The following is a 19,425-nucleotide window of genomic DNA, read 5'->3' as shown; positions in this document are numbered from 1 at the left end:
GAAACAATGGTTGGAAACTGATCAAAGACAGAAGCAACCTGGAATTAAGGAGAAACTTTCTGACGGTGAGGACAATTAACCAGTGGAATAGCTTGCCTCCAGAAATTGTGGACACTCCATCACTGGAGATTTTTAAGAAGAGATTAGACAGTCACTTGTCTGAGATGGTATAGGTTCTCCTGCTTGAGCAGGGGGCTGGACTAGAAGACCTCCAAGGTCCCTTCCAGCTCTATTCTATTCTATTCTATTTTATTTTATTCTATTCTAGATCTCTTTTGTTGTGGCAAAGTGATTACTTTTGCATATTATTTTTGAATAATAATTATCTTTGTTATCTTTGTTGAATTTTTAAAATTGTGTTTAATTCCTTTTGTACATCACAAAATCCAAATTTCTAAATGCATGCTTAAAAAAAAAACTTTTGATTCTTGGTGGGAGGGTTTTTTTTGTCCAGACTTGAGATTTTAGTAAATCTGATGTATTTAAAACAAAGGCTGTATCTGAGATGTCCAGATTCATATTAATCCAGAAAACAGGATTAATAATTAGCCTGATTTGATGCCTGTTATCCAGGATGATGTAAAACTGACTTGTAAAGAAGACCAAAATACTCTCAGTGTAAAAAATATAAATTAAAATATCTTTACTTTACAAGTCAGTTATTATAAGTTAATGCTTCAAGTGACAATGTTGAACATCAACTTTTATAGAAATTGAGCTGGATTCCAGAAAGTTTCATGGATTTGTTTACGGAGAAATTTACATCTCTGGTAATTGGATAATTTATATTTGGGCATATTTAAACTGAACTCCTTGAGATCATTGGAACATTTCTTAAGCATTATGAAATCTCAATCCATGTCTTTGTGTAGAAGTCTGAGCTTAGTAACACCAATGCCAAAGTTTATGAACGAAACTTCATAAAAATGCACACATAGACACAAATAGAATAGAATAATAACTTTATTGTTACTTTGAATGTACACTAATCAGCACACATTAATAAATACTAGTTCAGCTTGCTCCTCTAGCTCTGTAAAACTTAAAATAAAGTTTGGCAGGACTGTGACAAAACATTACTCTGTCAAGAAGAAAGCAATGCCATGAGGACATGACAAGAAAAAAAAGAGATGTTGCCAGTTCATGTTTCTGCTGTAATTAGATGAAAAGGGGAAGATCTTTAGTTTGAACTATGACATAAATGCCTATAGCTAGTGGCAGAGAGATAAGAAGCTTATCTTACAATGTTGGTATGCAACAGGAGCAGGAAACCCAGTTCTCCATGAGAAGTATTTCTAAATGAAATAGTTCAGAGAAAGATCAAGAACAAAGTAAACATGAGAACGACTGGTATTTGAAAGTTCATTCTGAGAATTTCACTTTTGGAGTAAGACTCTGTTGCTGCAGATTTCAGACTCCTCTTGCATCATTTATCAAATTTGGAATAAAGATTTCAAATGTTCTTCACTTACATGCTGAGCCTCTGTAGGAAGTTAACAAGATAACTTTAAAAATAATTTTCAGTAAATAATAAGCAATCAATAACCTTCAAAGATCACATACCAGCTGGGGAGGGTGAGTTGTTTTTTGTTTGTTTTGTTTTTCCAGCTTCCATTTTAAAATGGTCAAATGTGAAAAGATAAAAGTGAAAGGAAAATTTTTTTTCTTCTCTGGTCACTTCCTTCACAAGTTTTTTCAGAAGTCCTTCGTGACATTGACTTTCACACTTACAGCAAAACAGATTTTTATTCTTTAGCCCCAATATTCCAGGTTCTGTTTGGGTTTTTTTATTTTTTTCCCTTGCCTGTTTCACATTCTTGTCTTTACCCTGGAACTGTCTGTCTCTTAGCTGGTTGACCCTCAGCAGCTGTTATTTTGTGCTGCCTAAAAGATTTTTTAAATCTCATAGTAGGATAGCCACCTGTGATCTGGCCCATAAACTTTGGTTCTCCATTAGTACATTCAAAATATTCATTTTCTGAAATGTTTGGAGTGGAATACTTTGATTTACTTGCAAGGACAGTCTTGTACTTTACTTCTTCCCCTGCATTGAATTTGTAATTCATTCAATCTAAATGGAACCATTGCATTTTTAAAAATTGTATTCAATTTTATATTTTTATTTTGACTATCCTCCATCCTCTTGGACTTGGTCCAAAAATGCTAGAGAATTCCTAGAGCCTGACACTTGGGATAAATCAGGCATCAGCAGGCACACAGAGATAAACAACATTTACGTACCTTTCAAAAGGCACAAATAAAAAAACTAAAAAGAAAACAAAAAAGACCAAAATACCTCCTTGACAGCAATCAACACCCAGATAAGTAGGAATTAACACCAGGATTAATTCCAGACCAACAATCAAGCAGTAAACAATGCCCCAATCAAGGAACTACCAACTGAGACAAGCAATCAAACAGTAAATGACAGTCTAATCAAGGAATTACCAAGAAGAAAACAACACTTCCATCAAAAGTGACAGGGCAAACCACTATATATAAACAGAGAGCAAACTCCATTCCCTTCAACACTGAAATTGTTACCTAGTTGGGTAATGAAAAGTCTGCAAGAAAGCAACTAAGCCAGTGGTTCTCAACCTGTTGGTCGGGACCCCATTTGGGGTCGAACGACCATTTCACGGAGGTTGCCAAACAACGCAGTCCGCCATTTTTTTTCCCTTTTCCTTAGCTGTGCTTTTCCTTTTATTCTATTAGCTTTTGAAAGCCAATAGAATAGACTCTCTTGAATAGAGTCTAATTCTATTGGCTTTCAAAAGCCAATAGGAATTGTCCAAGCTGTCTCTGCCCTGCTGAGCCCTCCAAAAGTCCCATTCTACAAACGGTGCTGCACCAGTTGAGTAGTCCTCAACTTACGACTGGTTGAGTAGTCCTCAACTTACGACCGGTTGGGGTCGCAGCCTTAAAAAGGTTGAGAACCACTGAACTAAGCTAAGAGCGCAAAGACTCCACATAATTAATATTTTTTCCTCCTCCTATTTCCCCCACAACAACTTTGTGAGGTGACTTAGGCTTAGAGATAGGCAGTTGCCCTAAGTCACCCAGTTGGCTTTCATGCCTCAAAAGGGACTAGACCTCACAGTCTCCTGGATTCTAGTGTGTGCCATAACCACCAGATCAAACTGGTCCTAGACAAAGGTATTTGATTAGCAAGTACATTGGTACCTTGGTACTCAATTGCTTTGAAACTCATCGAATTTAGTACTCAATTCATTTTCACATAAATGTTTTGTCCCAGTACTCATTGTTTATTTGGTACTCAGTGCATAAACTAGAACTTGGTGTTGGCTGCCTTGTGACTCACTACATTATTCCTTATGGTAAAAATTGGTTTGATACTCATTGTTTTTGATTCTCATCGCACCTCCCAGAACCAATTTACAATGAGTACCAAGGTACCACTGTACTCTAGTACTTTCTATTTTCTGGCATTCTCTTTGCTAATCTATCACAGCCATAAGCATCCATGGCAGGGATGAAGGGGAAACAAATTATAATCTATGCATCATGACATAATCATGGAGGTGACATAATTTTTGCACAGTGACATCATGATGTATGTTCATCAGATCGATTCCACCATTGTTTGTTATAAGCAGCCATGGAAATAATAGAAAAACTTGAAAAGCTTGTTTTTATCTGATCCCAAGGTCAAAATTCCAGGGTCAACATTGGGAAGAGGGTGAAAAGAAAGTCACAATCCAAGCCCCACCCCTTTTGAATCTGCATTGGGAGGGGCTTGCATCATTTCAGTCCATCCACCATACACTATCATTTCACTTGCCAAAGAAAAGACAATCCGTCAGTTGTATCTGAGTTCAGGAGATGTCTTTCTCACTTCTACTCTCAAATAGGATCCTAAACTTTTGAATTCCTGCACTCACTCTCCATTTAACCTCGTTGTCAAGACAAAACACTGAGAATTTTTGTTTGTCTGTCTGTCTATCTGTCTCTCTCTCTCTCTCTCTCTCTCTGTGTGTGTGTGTGTGTGTGTGTGTGTGTGTGTGTGCGTGCGTGCATGTGTGCATCTGCATTTTTCAGCTTGTGCCAGTTTTATACTCCATTATTTTTAGTATACTTGGCTGGTAAACAATTAATTTTTGATGCCTGAAATGAAACATAATGCCTTTTTAAGAATTTAAAAGTAAATGAAATTACATCCTTTAAGAGTGTTTAGCTTGGAATTTGTGTTTTCTGTTCCACATGCTTGCTCATACAAGGCACTACTTAATTTTCAATTATGTCACATCCATGTTCCCATAATTTAAATGTCTGTTTGTAGGAGGCTTACACCAGGGAGAATTTAATCCATCCTCCCCTCCTCCTTTTTTTTTTTTTTTTTTTTGCTGTCATTGAAATAAAATTACTTTAGTGGAACCATTGAGGGGAGGGGAAAATCCTGTCCAGATCAGTGAAAGCAGCCAATTAAGAGATATGTTTTATTACCCTAGCAGAATGAAATATAAAATCCCTCTTTCCCATAGCCCTACTGTTTGTCCTGCCACACATACAGCAGTTAATTATTTACATTACAAACCCATACATATTAATTTATTTACGCAATTTACACCACTTCTATTTTGTCTCTTTCTTGAAATCTGTTTCTACTCTAGCAGCTATTAGAGAAGCATATTATCTTTAAAAAAATAAAGAAGAAAAGTGATAATTGCTGCAAGATGTCTCTGAGTGCATAAATTTTTGTTATGACATGTTTCCCCTTGCTGGATTCTTTTTAAATATATTTTTTTAATTAACAACCATACTGTCTTGAGACTTTAAAAAACGTGCAAATTGGCTTTAATGACAGCAAAATAGATTTCCATCTTATTGCTCTTAATGATCCATAATTTATTTACACTCCCTGAAGACAATTTTGAGAGCAATTTTGTGAATTGTTGCTGCTTGTGGCATCTCCTCCAAACACTTGTATTTTCCAAGAATGCAATTATCCAGCCACAGAGGTTTCATTAGTTTCCTTAGGATATTGCTTCTCTTTTTGGGAAATGCCCTCTAAGAGGATAATAGATGGATCAGAGACTGGAAACACTATACATTTCCATATTTTACAGCTACACTTTGGAATGTGGAAGATGCCTTAATAGCTCTTTGAAAGAATGGGAAACAAACAGAAAGAATCTGAAGACAGAAACCATTTTGTGAAAAAAACAAACATGTAACTAAAGACACATAGGTGCACTTCAGATCATTCTTCTTGTATCTGGAAATCCTGTACATGAATATATTTATGCTTTTCTAGCAACAGGGAGAGAGAGAGAGGGAGAGAAAGAGGGAGAGGGAGGGAGAGAGAGAGAGAGAGAGAGAGAGAGAGAGAGAGAGAGAGAGAGAGAGAATCCTGAATTAGAATCCAGAGTTTGTTTGCAGCTTATTTATTTTTAAGTATTGGGAAAATGGGAGAATACCTAGATATCCCAAAAGTGCTTTTTCAAAAAGCAGCTTCTTTTTCTTTGAAGACGTTTCTTTTCTCATCCAAGAAGCTTCTTCAGCTCTGAAGAAGCTTTTTAGATGAGAAGTGAAACATTTTCAAAAAAAAAAAAAAAAAAAAAAAACCCGAAGTCTAGTTGCCTTTCAAAAAAGCTCTTTTGGGACAAACTTGACCTGGAGGTCTGAGAATCTCCATAAACAATACTTAAGATGTGTTTAATATCTTTTAAATATTTGGATATTAAGCATGTGCTGAGCTATATTGATTCTTCGTTGGGATTCATTAGTGTTCTGTTCTTTTATTTCACTTTCTCTTATAATTCTTATGCGGCTTCATGGAGAATACATTTTTTTTATCCTTCTCCAATCAAAGGAGACCATTTATAAAATGTCCACAGTTATAGCAAGACATGCTGTCTTTTGTTAGGTGATTATCTCTCAGAGGTCTGTAACTTCTCTGATTCCCAACTTTCTTCAGCAAAGGGACCATAAGAAGGTGGCGTTTTCAGAACTAGAAGTAGGAGCAGCCAAAGAGATTGCAGAATGAGAGAGAGAGAGATTTGTGTTACTAAAAGGAAAATAAGTGCTGTATCTTCTGCCAACATGCAGCAATATAGTGAACATAAAAATAAGGTCAAATTCCTAAAATGCTCTGAGAAAAGTACCAAAAGAAAAGCTCCGTTTATAGCTAAAGGAACATTTGACGAAAATAGAAGATAGATTGTAGCCTCCTATTAACTTTCCTGTTCTGTTTCTGTGACATGACTGGCCAAGTCAATGTGCTTCTTAATCCTGTGTTCTGAGCATGCATAATTGCCATTGACTCACACCAGTTATAACCACCTTTCCAACTATCCCAAAGGAAGTGGAAGGCTGGCATTTCCTACATTTGAGGGGTCCTTGGTGTTCTCTGAACTTGCTTATTTTCTTGCAGACATTTCATTACCCAAACTAGGTAACGTTATCAGTGCTAGTAAGGAATGCTATTTGTTGTCAGTTTATATTTTAGGGGCTGCTTGTCAGTGTTGGTGGGGGTGGACTTAGAGATTCTTTGATTGCACTGTTTGCTGCTGGCTTCTTTGGCAGTTTCTTGATTGGGGTATTGCTTACTTGATTGTTGGTCTGATGTTAACCTTGGAGTTAATCTATGCTGATCTGGGTGCTGATTGCTGGTGGGGAGGTGCTTGGGTCTTTTTATTCCTTTTGGGGCTGGGAAATAGTCCCTTCTGCATACTCTATAGATGTTGTTAATGTCTATGTCAGTGATGGCGAACCTTTTAGAGACCGAATGCCCAAACTGCAACTCAAAACCCACTTATGCATCGTTGAGTGCCGGGTGGGTGTGGCCCATTGGGTGGGTATGGCCCATTGGGTGGGTGTGGCCCATTGGGTGGGCATGGCCAATTGGGTGGGTGTGGCTGCAGTGGTAATGGCAGATTGGGTGGGACTAAAAAGTTCAATCAATCAGTTCCAACTTTGCAAGATCTTTTTTCCCCCCTGGGAGAAGTTGAAATTGACTGATTGAACCTTTTTTTTTTTTTTTGCACAGGGCAGTGGAGGCCTAAAGCGAAAAGGTTTTATAAAACCCAGCTGAAGGCATAGGACTGGGGTGATGGCATGTGTGCCCACAGAGAAGGCTCTGAGTGCCGCCTCTGGCACCCGTGCCATAGGTTCGCCACCACTGATCTGTGTGTCTACTGATGGTTGATTGTCAGAATGCCAGGCTTCTAGAAATTCTCTGATGTCTTTGGACTTGGCTTGGTCTAGGATGGTCACATTTTCCAGATTGAAACTACAATTAAATCCATCCGTGAAGTTAAATCCATTGTGAAGTTAAACAATTTTCATTGCTGTTAGTTGATGTTTGTGGAGCTACAAATTTTCTCCTTTATTATTTCCTACAATTTCTTTTCTTGAGGTTCAAGATTGGGCTTGTGATGATGTCAGGAGGGTCTGTCATCTATTATGTTCTCTTTCGGTTTCTCTGTTGCTTCTGGGAGAGCAAAAATTAAGGACGCAGTGCTAAAGTGCCTAGAGAAGCCCTGTATTTCTTGCTCACATCTAGCAACATAGAATAACAGAGTTGGAAGGACATTGGAGGTCTTCTAGTCCAGCCCCCCGCTCGAGCAAGAGACTCTATACCATTTCAGACAAGTGGCTGTCCAGTCTCTTCTTAAAAGCCTCCAGTGATGGGGCACCCACAACTTCATCTGAACAATAGGACTCCATCTCTGTTCTGTTCTGGCATCTAGATGGGAGGATTAATATATGCTTGTTTTCCAGACTCAGCTGAATGGCGGCAGTTAAAATCATTCTCTGTTATAGATTTTGTCATCTTTTTATACCTATCAGTCATTTTTATCACTGGAACAGATGGTGAGGATCTTTTTAGCCTCAAAGCGTATCTTTTCCATCAGGCGCCTCCATCCACAGGTTTCACAGAAGGGGCATGTCATAGGGATGTGCTTAGACACACTTAAGTTCTCAAGTTCTGAAAATGAAAGTGAGGGGAAAAGGACTTGAGAAGCCAGAAATAGAGTGCCTGTTTGCAATATGTTTTTTTTTCATATTAGGGAATGAAGATATATAAAGGACAATTGGGCCAAATTAAAGAAAACTTATTATATGAAGACTGTAAACTCTACCGTGTGTCTGATAGAATGTGTTTTTAACAATGAAAGATGCACAGGTTTCTCAGATCCCAAGAGCCAATTACTCAGTCTAAGATAGCTGCTTAAAATAAATGGGGTAAAATTGCAAAATGAGGTCTTGTTGCTTTCCTGATATATTTCTGCTCCCATTTTAATATACTGAAGAAACAGTGATGCATCACAAGAGCCTGGCTTTAGATCAGATAATATGCAAAATATATGAGCAGAAGCCCCTAATGGGAATAACAAAAGAGAACCCGGACTTTGAAACTAGTGAAAAATCTTATTTTACCAAATAAGTAAGCAAATCGCCCTTGAGGTGATTGAAACTCTAGGAAGCCTTTTGGATTTGCAAATGAAAAGAAAGTAATCAAGATGGAGATTTTTTTTTCCCAAAGGGAAAAGTGGAAAAGGCAGGAAAAATGCATTCTGGGAAAGAAAAGAAGATGCCTCAAAGAAGCCTCTCAGAGCCACAAAAGTCAGTCACAATCTGAACTCATGCATGGACAGTGAAGTACCTGCTCCAACATTTAAATGTAAAAAAATTCTTTGTTGATCTTGATATAAGTTACAAATGCAGATCATACTGGTAAAATTTGCAATGGATTATGGATTAGACTTTACAGTAATAAAATGTACACTGAATATTGAAGACACATTTTTTTTACATGTTAAGAATGCACTGTACAATTCCAGAATTAGATTCCAATTTATTAAGTTTTAGTCACACAGTCAGAAAGAGGGATGGAGTTGAATTTGTTGATGCAGGTTTGCTTGGTAACAAATAGGGATGGAGATCTGCGGTTGAAAAGAACAGCATTACAATCTGGCCTTTTGCAGAGTGAATTCACAATGGTGAATCCACTGATAAGAAAAAACAAGCTGACCTTTTAAAGCTAGCAAAATAATGTAAAGGGAGAAATTGCACGGAAGCTTGGCGTAGAAAATTAGATCGGTGGGAGACAGAAGAAGTCAGGAAAAGACAAAGGAATGAATGGGCTGTAAACTTCAAAAGTGCAAACTGAAAAATGTGCCAATCAATGGTATCTAGTACGCTTAACATTCTGGAGGGCCACATAAAAAGTACTGAAAGTTAAACAGGATCTACAGCTCCTATTAAGACCTAAGGGCAATGTATCACTATTTTCCCATCCTTATTATATCTGCCTGTCTCAGCAGTGTGGTGGCCTAGTGGTGAAGAGGCTCGCCTTCCACTCGAAACGTTGAGAGTTCAATCCTAGGTAGTGGCAGTTGTTTCTTTCTAGGGGGCAAAGAAAAGATATCTGATGCCAGTTTCCATGTTGCATCAGGAAGGATTTGGATGAGGGGATAGATGGGGAACTCATCAAATTTGCAGACGAAACCAAGCTGGCAGGAATAGCCAACACTCCAGAAGACAGGCTCAAGATACAGGAGGACCTGGACAGACTTGAACACTGGGTGCTATCTAACAAAATGAAATTCAATGGTGAAGAAAGTAAGGTTCTACATTTAGGCAAGAAAAATCAAATGCACAGGTATAGTATAGGGGGTTACCTTGCTCAATAGTAGTAACTGTGAGAGGAATCTTGGAGTCCTAGTGTACAGTCACCTAAATATGAGCCAGCAATGTGCTGCAGCTGCCAAAAAGACCAACACAGTGCTAGGCTGCATTAACAGAGGGATAGAATCATGATCACGTAAAGTGTTAATACCACTTTATAAGGCCACACTTGGAATACTGCATCCAGTTTTGGTCACCGTGATGTAAAAAAGATGTTGAGACTCTAGAAAGAGTACAGAGAAGAGCAACAAAGATGATTAGGGGACTGGATGCTAAAGCATATAAGGAACGGTTGCTGGAATTGGGTATGTTTAGTTTAATGAAGAGAAGGACGAGGGGGGACATGATAACAGTGTTCCAATATCTCAGGGGCTGCCACAAAGAAGAGGGAGTCAATCTATTTTCCAAGGCGCCTGAAGGCAGGACAAGAAGCAACAGGTGGAAACTAATCAAGGAGAAAAGCAACCTAGAACTAAGGAGAAACTTCCTGACAGTTAGAACAATTAACCAACAACCTGCCCTCAGAAGCAGTGAATGCTCTAACACTGGAAGTTTTTAAGAAGAGATTGGACAGCCATTTGTCCGAAATGGTATAGGATTTCCTGCCTGAGCAGGGGGTTGGACTCGATGACCTCCAAGGTCCCTTCCAACTTTATTATTATTATTAAATATTGTTATTGTTTGTTTATTTTTTTTACACCCACACAGAGATACACCCCTGACTCTAGGTGAATTACTAATACAATAAAATTAAAACACAAAAACATATAAATGCAGAAAAGAACTACAATACCATAAGTTAAATCATATCTTCAAACAATGAGGACATGTGGTGATGCAGTGGTTAGAATGCAGTACTGCAGGCTACTTCTGCTGACTGCCAGCTGCCAGCAGTTCAGCAGTTCAGTTCTCATCGGCTCAAGGTTGACTCAGCCTTCCATCCTTCTGAGGTTGGTAAATGAGGACCCAGATTGTTGGGGAAATATGCTGACTATAAACCACTTAGAGATAGCTGTAAAGCACTGTGAAGCAGTATATAAGTCTAAGTGTTATTGCTATAATCCCAATGTCCTTCAAAAATGCTTGGTCTTTAACATCTTTCAGAAGGTGACCAAGGGAAAAAACAGATTTAACCTTAAGTAGCAATAGCAATAGCACTTAGACTTATATGCCATTTCATAGTACTTCACAGCACTCTCTAAGTGGCTTACAGAGTCAGCATATTGCCCCCAACAATTTGGATCCTCATTTTGCTGACCTCGGAAGGATGGAAGGCTGAGTCAACCTTATACAGGTCAGGATCAAACTCCTGGCAGTCAGCAGAATTAGCCTGCAATACTGCATACTAACCACTGTGCCACCACCAAGTAGGAGGCATTTTAAAGAGCTAGTGATACGATTGACTCCTACTGATCAAGCATCCCCTGACAGTTAGAACAATTAACCAATGGAACAACCTGTCCCCAGAAGCAGTGAATGCTCCAACGCTGGAAGTTTTTAAGAAGAGATTGGACAGCCATTTGTCCGAAATGGTATAGGGCAGTGGTTCTCAACCTGTGGGTCGGGACCCCATTTGGGGTCGGATGACCATTTCACGGGGGTCGCCAAACAACGCAGTCCGCCATTTTTTCCTCCTTTTCCTTAGCTGTGCTACTCCCTTTTATTCTATTGGCTTTTGAAAGCCAATAGAATAGGAATTGTCCAGGCTGTCTCTGCCCTGCTGAGCCCGCCAAAAGTCCCATTCTGCAAACGGTGCTGCACCAGTTGAGTAGTCCTCGACTTACGACCGGTTGAGTAGTCCTCGACTTACGACCGGTTGGGGGTCGCAGCATTAAAAAGGTTGAGAACCACTGTTCTATAGTGAGAGCAGAATGCAAACAACCTCAGCATTGTCCTCTACCAAAGCCAAGTACATTTCACTTAATGAAGCTAGTCATGGAACTATGATGCTTACAAATCAGCACTTCAAAATTATTGAAACTAGCTATTTGTAATGTTTGGAGGAAATAATAAGTTGCATTTAATCATAATCAAAAGAAAAGATTAATTCAAGAGTAAGATTCATTGATACTAAATGGGATTTTGCATGGGATACCTAGAAGCAAGTACCTACCAGCATAGAAAACTATGCTGTGGAAAAGTTCCTATTGCTATGGAATGGATAGTCGTTAACCAAAGATTGGTTCCTGATGCTTTAAGAAAAGATGGAGGATGTGTGTGGATATCCAAGGTGAAATGAAGGGATGTTGAAGGAAAACGTTAAAATCACCAAGGTCCCTGAAGTTAAATAAGCCTCCTTAATAGCTTGCTTAGATATTTGCAGATGCTGGCTCAAGAGTTATCTTAAATCAGCACTTCTATGTTTAAATGCGAATTAGGAAATAATCAACCACAAAAACTGACTTGTATCAACCCCTGCTTAATTAACTGTGAATTCTCATTATAAGCAGAGAAGCTAACCCATGTTGTCAAATATTGGCATTTAACATCATTACTGGACAGTATTTATTATATATCTATACACAAGTTGTTTGCACCTTCCTTAAGTAGGCAGAACTTTATATTCTGTCCTCAACACTGTTCAAATAAACTTAGCTCAGATAGATGACATGGTCTCCACTCATAAATTGGGTCATCAGGAATGTTGCCATTCAGTATAATTGGGAGACTGAGTTCTGGTTCTGCTAGATATCCATTCAAATACCTCTGTCTAGACCCAGTTTGGTCTGGTGGTTAAGGTACCAAGCAAGAATCCAGGAGACTATGAGTTCTAGTCCTACATCAGGCATGAAAGTTGACTAGGTGACTTTGAGCCAGTCACTCTCTTTCAGCCCAACTTACTTCACCAGGTTGTTGTTGTGGGAAAAATAGATGGAGTGAGGTGTGTTGGATATGTTCACTGCCTTGAGTTATTTATAAAAATAATAAAGGCTAGATTAAATAAATCCCATCTCTTTGCAGTCAAGAGGTTTGATCAATAAGACAAATAGCAAAAGAAAAATAAGAGTCACTGTATCTATTTCCCCACATAGCCTAGTGTTAGTTAAATGAGTATGTATGTTTGTGACAAAATGAAAGTTTTTCCTTCTCTCTCTCTCTCTTTCTCCCTCCCTCCTTCCCTTGCCTTCCCTTTCCCTCCCTCTTTTGCTCTCTCATGTTTCTCTCTCTTTGAGATATAGTTTAGGCAGAAATGAGCTTCTCTATTCTTAAGTATTTCTAAATGAAATATGTGCTTTGAAAATAATGGATGCATATTAGCATTCATTGATAGCTGAAAGAAGCCTATATTCTTCAATCAAATTTTTTGAACATGAGCATTTTAATGAAACATATTCAGTACTCTTTCAGAACTGCACTTATATTCAGGTGCACAACCGCTGACTTCTGCTGAATTCAAATATCAAGCCATGTGGAGGTTTGAATATTAAAATAAATTCCTTTTAATATTATGCACAAACTTTGGGTTGGAGTGGAAACTCATAAGGCTTATAAATAACAATTTATATCTTTACTAAACAGCTGAAAAGCCAAATTACATAGTATTTGAACGATAGATATAAAGTTAAAACTTGCTTGCTTTTAATTATCCAAATTTCAGAATTGCATCTAGGTTTTTTGTCCCTCTCCCTCTTCCCCCCCCCCCCAAGTCACAAAATATTTCATATATTGTAAAACCCAGTAAGGGGCTTTTAATTTTCTGTTCTTAAATTCTCTAATGATTTCACATAGGAAAACACACAAGTCTATTTTTTTTTCTTCACAAAAGTTCATTTTGGAATCCTACTGCTACTGACCTCTTTCTTCTTGCAGAAATATATTTTTCAGCTCTTTCCTTCAGTTTTCTTATGTTACTAAGCCATTTCACCTTCTAAAAATAAGCATTTAAAACTACCAGACTAATAACATAAAATCATGAACAATTATTTCTGTAAGGGCCCTGTCACTTTATTCCTCTGTGAATAGTGTTATTAATCCTTGCCTGTTACTGGATAATGTTTATAAAAGCTATTGTTCCTTAAGTAAGATGATAACTATCAAAATTATAGGTTCAAGGGCAAGCAAAAAAAAGCACATAAGTAAGAAGATTAAGAGGTAATAAGGAATTAGAGATAACCATTGGATTTTGACCGATAGAACCTAGTCATTGCCAATATGGTGTACTTGACAAGTTCAAAATCCAAGTTCATATTTATTCTCAACCACAGAAGCTCCCTGGATGGCTTTGCCCCACTCATATTGATCTACCTCAGAAGATTGTTGTGGGGAAACTACATATTATATTCTTCATTGAGCTTCTGAACAAAAGGCATAATGATGATGGTGGCAGTGGTAGTGATGAAGATGGTTTATTTATTACAGCCTCCTTTATTATAGGATTCCCTTATTATAGGGCAGCAGAGAAAACAAAACAAAAAAAAATCACACAAGTCAAACCAAACACAAGAGGGCTCTTCAATACAATACGTTAATCTCAGGTCTAGGTCCAAAATCAGATTTTAAGAGCTTTCTGAAACTCTAGGAGAGTTGGTGCTGTCCATATCTCTGAGGGTTGCTTTTCCACAGGGTGGAGGCTGCAAAACAGAAGGTATAAAACAGTGGTTCTCAACCTGTGGGTCGGGACCCCATTTGGGGTCGAACGACCATTTCACAGGGGTCCGCCATTTTTCCCCCTTTTCTTTGGCCACGCCCCTGGCACCCGGTGATGTATAAGTGGTTGGGGGTCACCACAACATGGGGAACTGTATTATGGGGTCGCGGCATTAGAAAGGTTGAGAACCACTGGTATAAAAGGAGATATAAATCTAACAACTAAATTAATAAACCAAATGTGCTCCCCGCTTTGATTTTTACTGCTCAAGGACTCTGAGCCTAAGAGCTCATCTCCAAAGAAAAGTCTCAAAAATGCTTTTTTTTTTCCTATAGGCAACTGGACTTTCTTGTTGTTTTTTTCCTTTGAAAACATTTTGCTTCTCATCCAAGAAGCTTCTTAAGTTCTCCAGGCTTCTTGGGTGAAAAGTGAAACATTTTCAAAGGAAACAATCAGGAAAGTCCCATTGCCTTTATTTTAAAAAAGCACCTTTGGGACAACCATGACCTGGATGACTGAGAATCTCCATAGACATACAGGTGGCTTATTTGTAGATAAGAGAATGGTCTCCAATGATAGATTATAAAATAAGGACATTTTCCTCCCTACAATTTGCCCACTTTAATTGCTTGTGCTAGTCTTTTGAAGTCAGTGACCATTCCTCCTGTTTTCAATATATTTGTTTTAAAATCATTTAGACTGAACACACAAACAGCCAACTTTATTGTAGGGTACAAGTGAGGTGATTAGGCATTGTTGCCAAAAAAAAAAGAGGGGTATCATTATACATACTTCAGGTGGAGGTGAGGGAAAGGCTTTGTGGAACTGGCATGATAGAAAGAGAGGGAAAATTATCATTTATATTGTATTGTATTTTGTTAAACAATGTGCATTTACGTCATTTCTTTTCATCCAAGCTGAGTACATAGTAGATAATCCTAACTAAAATTAGTTACAAATATACCACTGCTGATGCTAACCTCTCTCCTTTCCTGTAATTTTAATATATTTTTATTAGTTTATTTGCCAAAAATCTAAAGAAAAAGAATATTTTTTAAAATGCATCATAATATGTGCAATTCAAATACAATTGCAAAGTAGATCCATCTTTTTTGCCATATTCCAAATCTGATATTCCCACAATTCTTGTGAGATCAACAAATTCCTTTTGATACATAATTTAGCATTACATTCTAGAACTAAGGAGAAATTTTCTGACAGTTAGAACAATCAATGGAACAACCTGCCTCCAGAATCTGTGAATGCTCCAACACTGGAAGTTTTTAAGAAGAGACTGGACAGCCATTTGCCTGAAATAGTATAGGGTTTCCTGCCTGAGCAGGGGATTGGACTAGATGACCTCCAAGGTCCCTTCCAACTCTATTATTGTTGATAATAATAGTAATAATAATAATAATAACAACAACAACAACTGGTGGGATCATAAAATAGAGAAAGTCATAGAAAATGGTAAAATTAAACTGCTCTGGGACTTCAGAATTCAAACAGACAAGCACCTGCAACATAACACCCCAGACTTAACAATTGTCGACAAGAAAGACAAAAAAGTCTGGATAGTGGACATGGCAGTGCCTGGAGACAGCAGAATAGAAGAGAAAGAACTGGAGAAGATAACAAAATACAAAGACCTACAAATAGAAATAGAAAGACTGTGGCAAATGCAAGCAAGGGTAGTACCAATAGTGATAGGCTCCTTGGGTGCAATCCCAAAACAACTGGAGCACCACTTGAACACCATTGGCATTGACAAATTCGCTATTAGTCAATTGCAAAAGGCGGCCTTATTAGGAACTGCTTCCATCCTGCGACGATATCTGTAATACCATCAAACATCCACATCTGCCTATCCCAGGTCCTGGGTAAGGACTCGATAGATAGACAAAATGCCAAATCCAGTCTGAACATCTGGCTGACTGTGCGATGATCCATAATAATAATAATAATACTCTTTTTAGTACTAAATTGATAAAAAAGCAATATTGAACCAAAATGGAACCACTTACAACAGTAGTGGTAATAGTAGTAGTAATAGCAGTAACAGGACCAAGTTATTTGTGCAAAAGAAAGATAAGGTCTCTCTAATGGTGCCTGGAGAATACATTTCCAATGAGTCTCAATGACTCATACAAAGCAGATATTTCAATGAGCAATAGTTTAAACTGTACTGCTTTAGTGACTGTGTCTGGCCTTCATGACCTCAATTTACTTCATCTTTGTTTTTTAAACTAGTGATGTTAGGTCATTTTGAAAGCAAAACTGTTGTTTTCTCACTGAGTTGTGGACCATCCCTTACTTTCATCTGATCCATAAAAGAACAGTATCCATCTGTGTGTGTTCTAGTTAATAAGTACACTAAGATAGAAAAGTTAGTGAGTTACACTGGACAAGCAGTGGTCAATTCAAATTAGGCAAGTTTATAGTTTATTAGACTGTGTCTGATATACTTTGACCCTGTTATGTGTGCACTTCTTTGGAGAAGTCAGTGATGCTAGGAATGGTTAGTGGAACAAGAAGGGGCAAGCAAAGATCACACTGCCTTGATAACATCAACATTGATACAAAGATGAGCATTCAACAACGGTAAGAAGCTGTGCTTGACAAGATAGCATGGAGAACATTTGCTTATAAAGTTGCCAAGAATTGGATATGACTGAACTGTTAAAACAACAAAAAGATAGAAAAGTTAGTTAAAATATTTATATCATTAATAGAAGGAGATATGGAGGATAAGAGTTGGACTGAATTACAATGGGAAAGATGGGTCAAAAGAAATGATGGGGAAAGATATTGATTATGTTATTCTCTTACTAATGCAGATAACAAGTAGCAATGGTGGTGCTTTGAAATTTTCAGCCCTAGCATTTAGAACAGGGCAGATCTCAATTCTCCACCTGTTGTCTAGAAATTATTTGTATGCCAAACATTTCAACTCTTAGTATACACTAATAGGACTGGAAATGACACCTATTTGAAATGCTGCCATTTAGTTTAGATCAGCGGTTCTCAACCTATGGGTTGCGACCCCATTTGGGGTCGAACGACCATTTTACGGGGGTCACCAAACAACGCGATCCGCCATTTCCCCCCCTCAGGGGGCAGCGCCACGCATGCACGCTGCGCATGGGGGCGCCGCCACGCATGCACGCTGTCCATGGGGGCGACCGCGTCCGTGTGACGGGGGTCGCCATCACACAAACGTTGAGAAACGGTGGTTTAGATGGATCAATTGCCTAATATGATATAAGACAGTTTTGTATGACAATGTGTGGAATATTCATTTGTACTGTGAAATAAAATAATCAGTCAAACAGTGAAAAGTTCCAGATATTATTTCAACGTAGTGGGACCCCTAGTGATCCAGCAAATACATCTTTTCTTATAATAAACTGTATATGTGTCTGAATTTGTTTGTTTGTGTTTGTGTGTATACCACATCAAGAACTTATTATACTTAGTTTTAGAAACAGGAAAAGGCCAATTTTCTGCCAAGAAAATTATTAGTGACATGCCTCAAAAGACTGTATGGAAGACAAACCTAAGAAACAACTTCATATTTTGAATCCTATGTAAACATATAATTACATTAATGTAGTGTATTTTTCTACTTTGCTTTTTTTTCAATTGAAATTAGCTAGAAAAAAATTTATTTTGTAAGGATTTATTTTTTTCTTTCATCTTTCATAAAAAATTGTTGTTGTTTAGCATAAAAAGGAAAGGAAGAGAAATCTGTACAAATAGTAACATTGAAAGCTTTCTTCTCAATTAAAAAGGAAAAATTGCCCCAATGGCAGAAGAACAAGACAATAAAAAACAATAAAATGTGCCACGAGGCTATGTGACAATTAAAACATAACTCTTTTTTTTAAAAAAATCTTGAACCTGAACCATTGTATACCCTTCAGATGATCAGAAAACAGGCCATGGGTTCAACTTTTTTAAAAGTAGAGTTTATGACAGCTAGCTTACTACCTCAGCTCATCACCACCAAGAAGATCCTACTCTAATTTAGGATAGTGTGAGACATATCCATAGCTGGGATCATAAGCAAGATCTCTCCAGAAGAGGATTTTGACAGAATTAGGCTTTTAAAATATTTTTTTTAATAATGTTCAGAGCTTTATAGTCTAATATGAATTCCATGAATCATAAATGTTCTCAACAAGGACCCATGGCACAGATTTCCCAATGGAGCTAATATTGCAAACATTTGTATAGTTTATTTGTTAAGTTTCAGTATCCTTTATATAACACTCAAAAGCTTTATCCAGGATACAAGTTAGATGCCAAGCTTCCTTACCTCTCTTTGTGTCTCTTTCAACTGTAAACACAGTGACTTTTTACCAGGGGAAAAAAATCAATAAGTGAGAAATTGTAAAAGAGCTATTAGATATTTGTTATAAACGGGTATATCACCTAATGGCTTTTGGCTGACACATTTCTTCATCCTCTAAGAAATAATAAAAATGTCACATGGAATAGCTTTATTTGCTAGTTGTAATTAGCCAGAATACTTATTTGGAAAGGAATGGATTTTTTTTTCTGTTTCACATTTGAAAGAGTAAAAAGTGATTTTTTTTTTAGCATAAGAATAAAAGGAAGAAGGGAAAATAACTCTGTATGGACACTAATATTGAAAACATTCTCCTTGTGAATCAAAATTGTTATCTTATGTTAACAGATCTGGGGAATTTCAGTGGACGAACAAGAAGTGCTGTGTCAGTGAGAGAAGGTCAAGGTGTGGTACTAATATGCTCTCCTCCACTTCACTCACCAGGTAAGGTTGACTGAATATTATGTTGATAGCAACTCTGTGGCTTATAATTTTCAGTCATCATCTTGAGGGTGGATCAGTAAATGCTTTGATATCTGAGCTATCAAAAGAATAATTAAAGTCTGTGTCTCGTAAAAGCTTCTGAACCGGAGTTAGCATTTTTGAAATAAGGTTAAACTAATCCGTTTTGCTCAGTGAATGGAAACAGCAGGAGCAGACAGGAGAAAGGAGTCATCCAAGGACTTTTTCCCACCCCGCCCCAGTCTCAGAGCTCTTCTAAATGTCACTGCTGAGAGAGAATTTTCTCTCATTCAGATATGAGTTGTATCACGGTCCTCTTTCATGATCAAATTATGATAATGATTATTTTATTGTTATTGGAAGTAGCACA

At 37.7% G+C, this 19,425-nt stretch overlaps 1 protein-coding gene across 1 annotated transcript in view; it reads left to right on the top strand.

Moving 5' to 3' along the window:
• Nucleotides 1-19,425, top strand: part of LOC120310071 (contactin-5-like) — a 166,430-nt gene that overhangs the window by 30,942 nt on the left and 116,063 nt on the right. The window contains exon 3 of the mRNA XM_039348030.1: nt 18,942-19,037. Within this exon, the coding sequence (XP_039203964.1) occupies nt 18,942-19,037 (96 nt within the window). The remainder of the gene's footprint in view (nt 1-18,941; nt 19,038-19,425) is intronic.

This window comes from Crotalus tigris, unplaced genomic scaffold, assembly GCF_016545835.1.
Source record: "Crotalus tigris isolate CLP2741 ecotype Arizona unplaced genomic scaffold, ASM1654583v1 scf7180000018110.176419, whole genome shotgun sequence".
NCBI classification, from domain to species: domain Eukaryota; kingdom Metazoa; phylum Chordata; class Lepidosauria; order Squamata; family Viperidae; genus Crotalus; species Crotalus tigris.
This window is presented reverse-complemented; position numbering and strand designations above follow the sequence as displayed.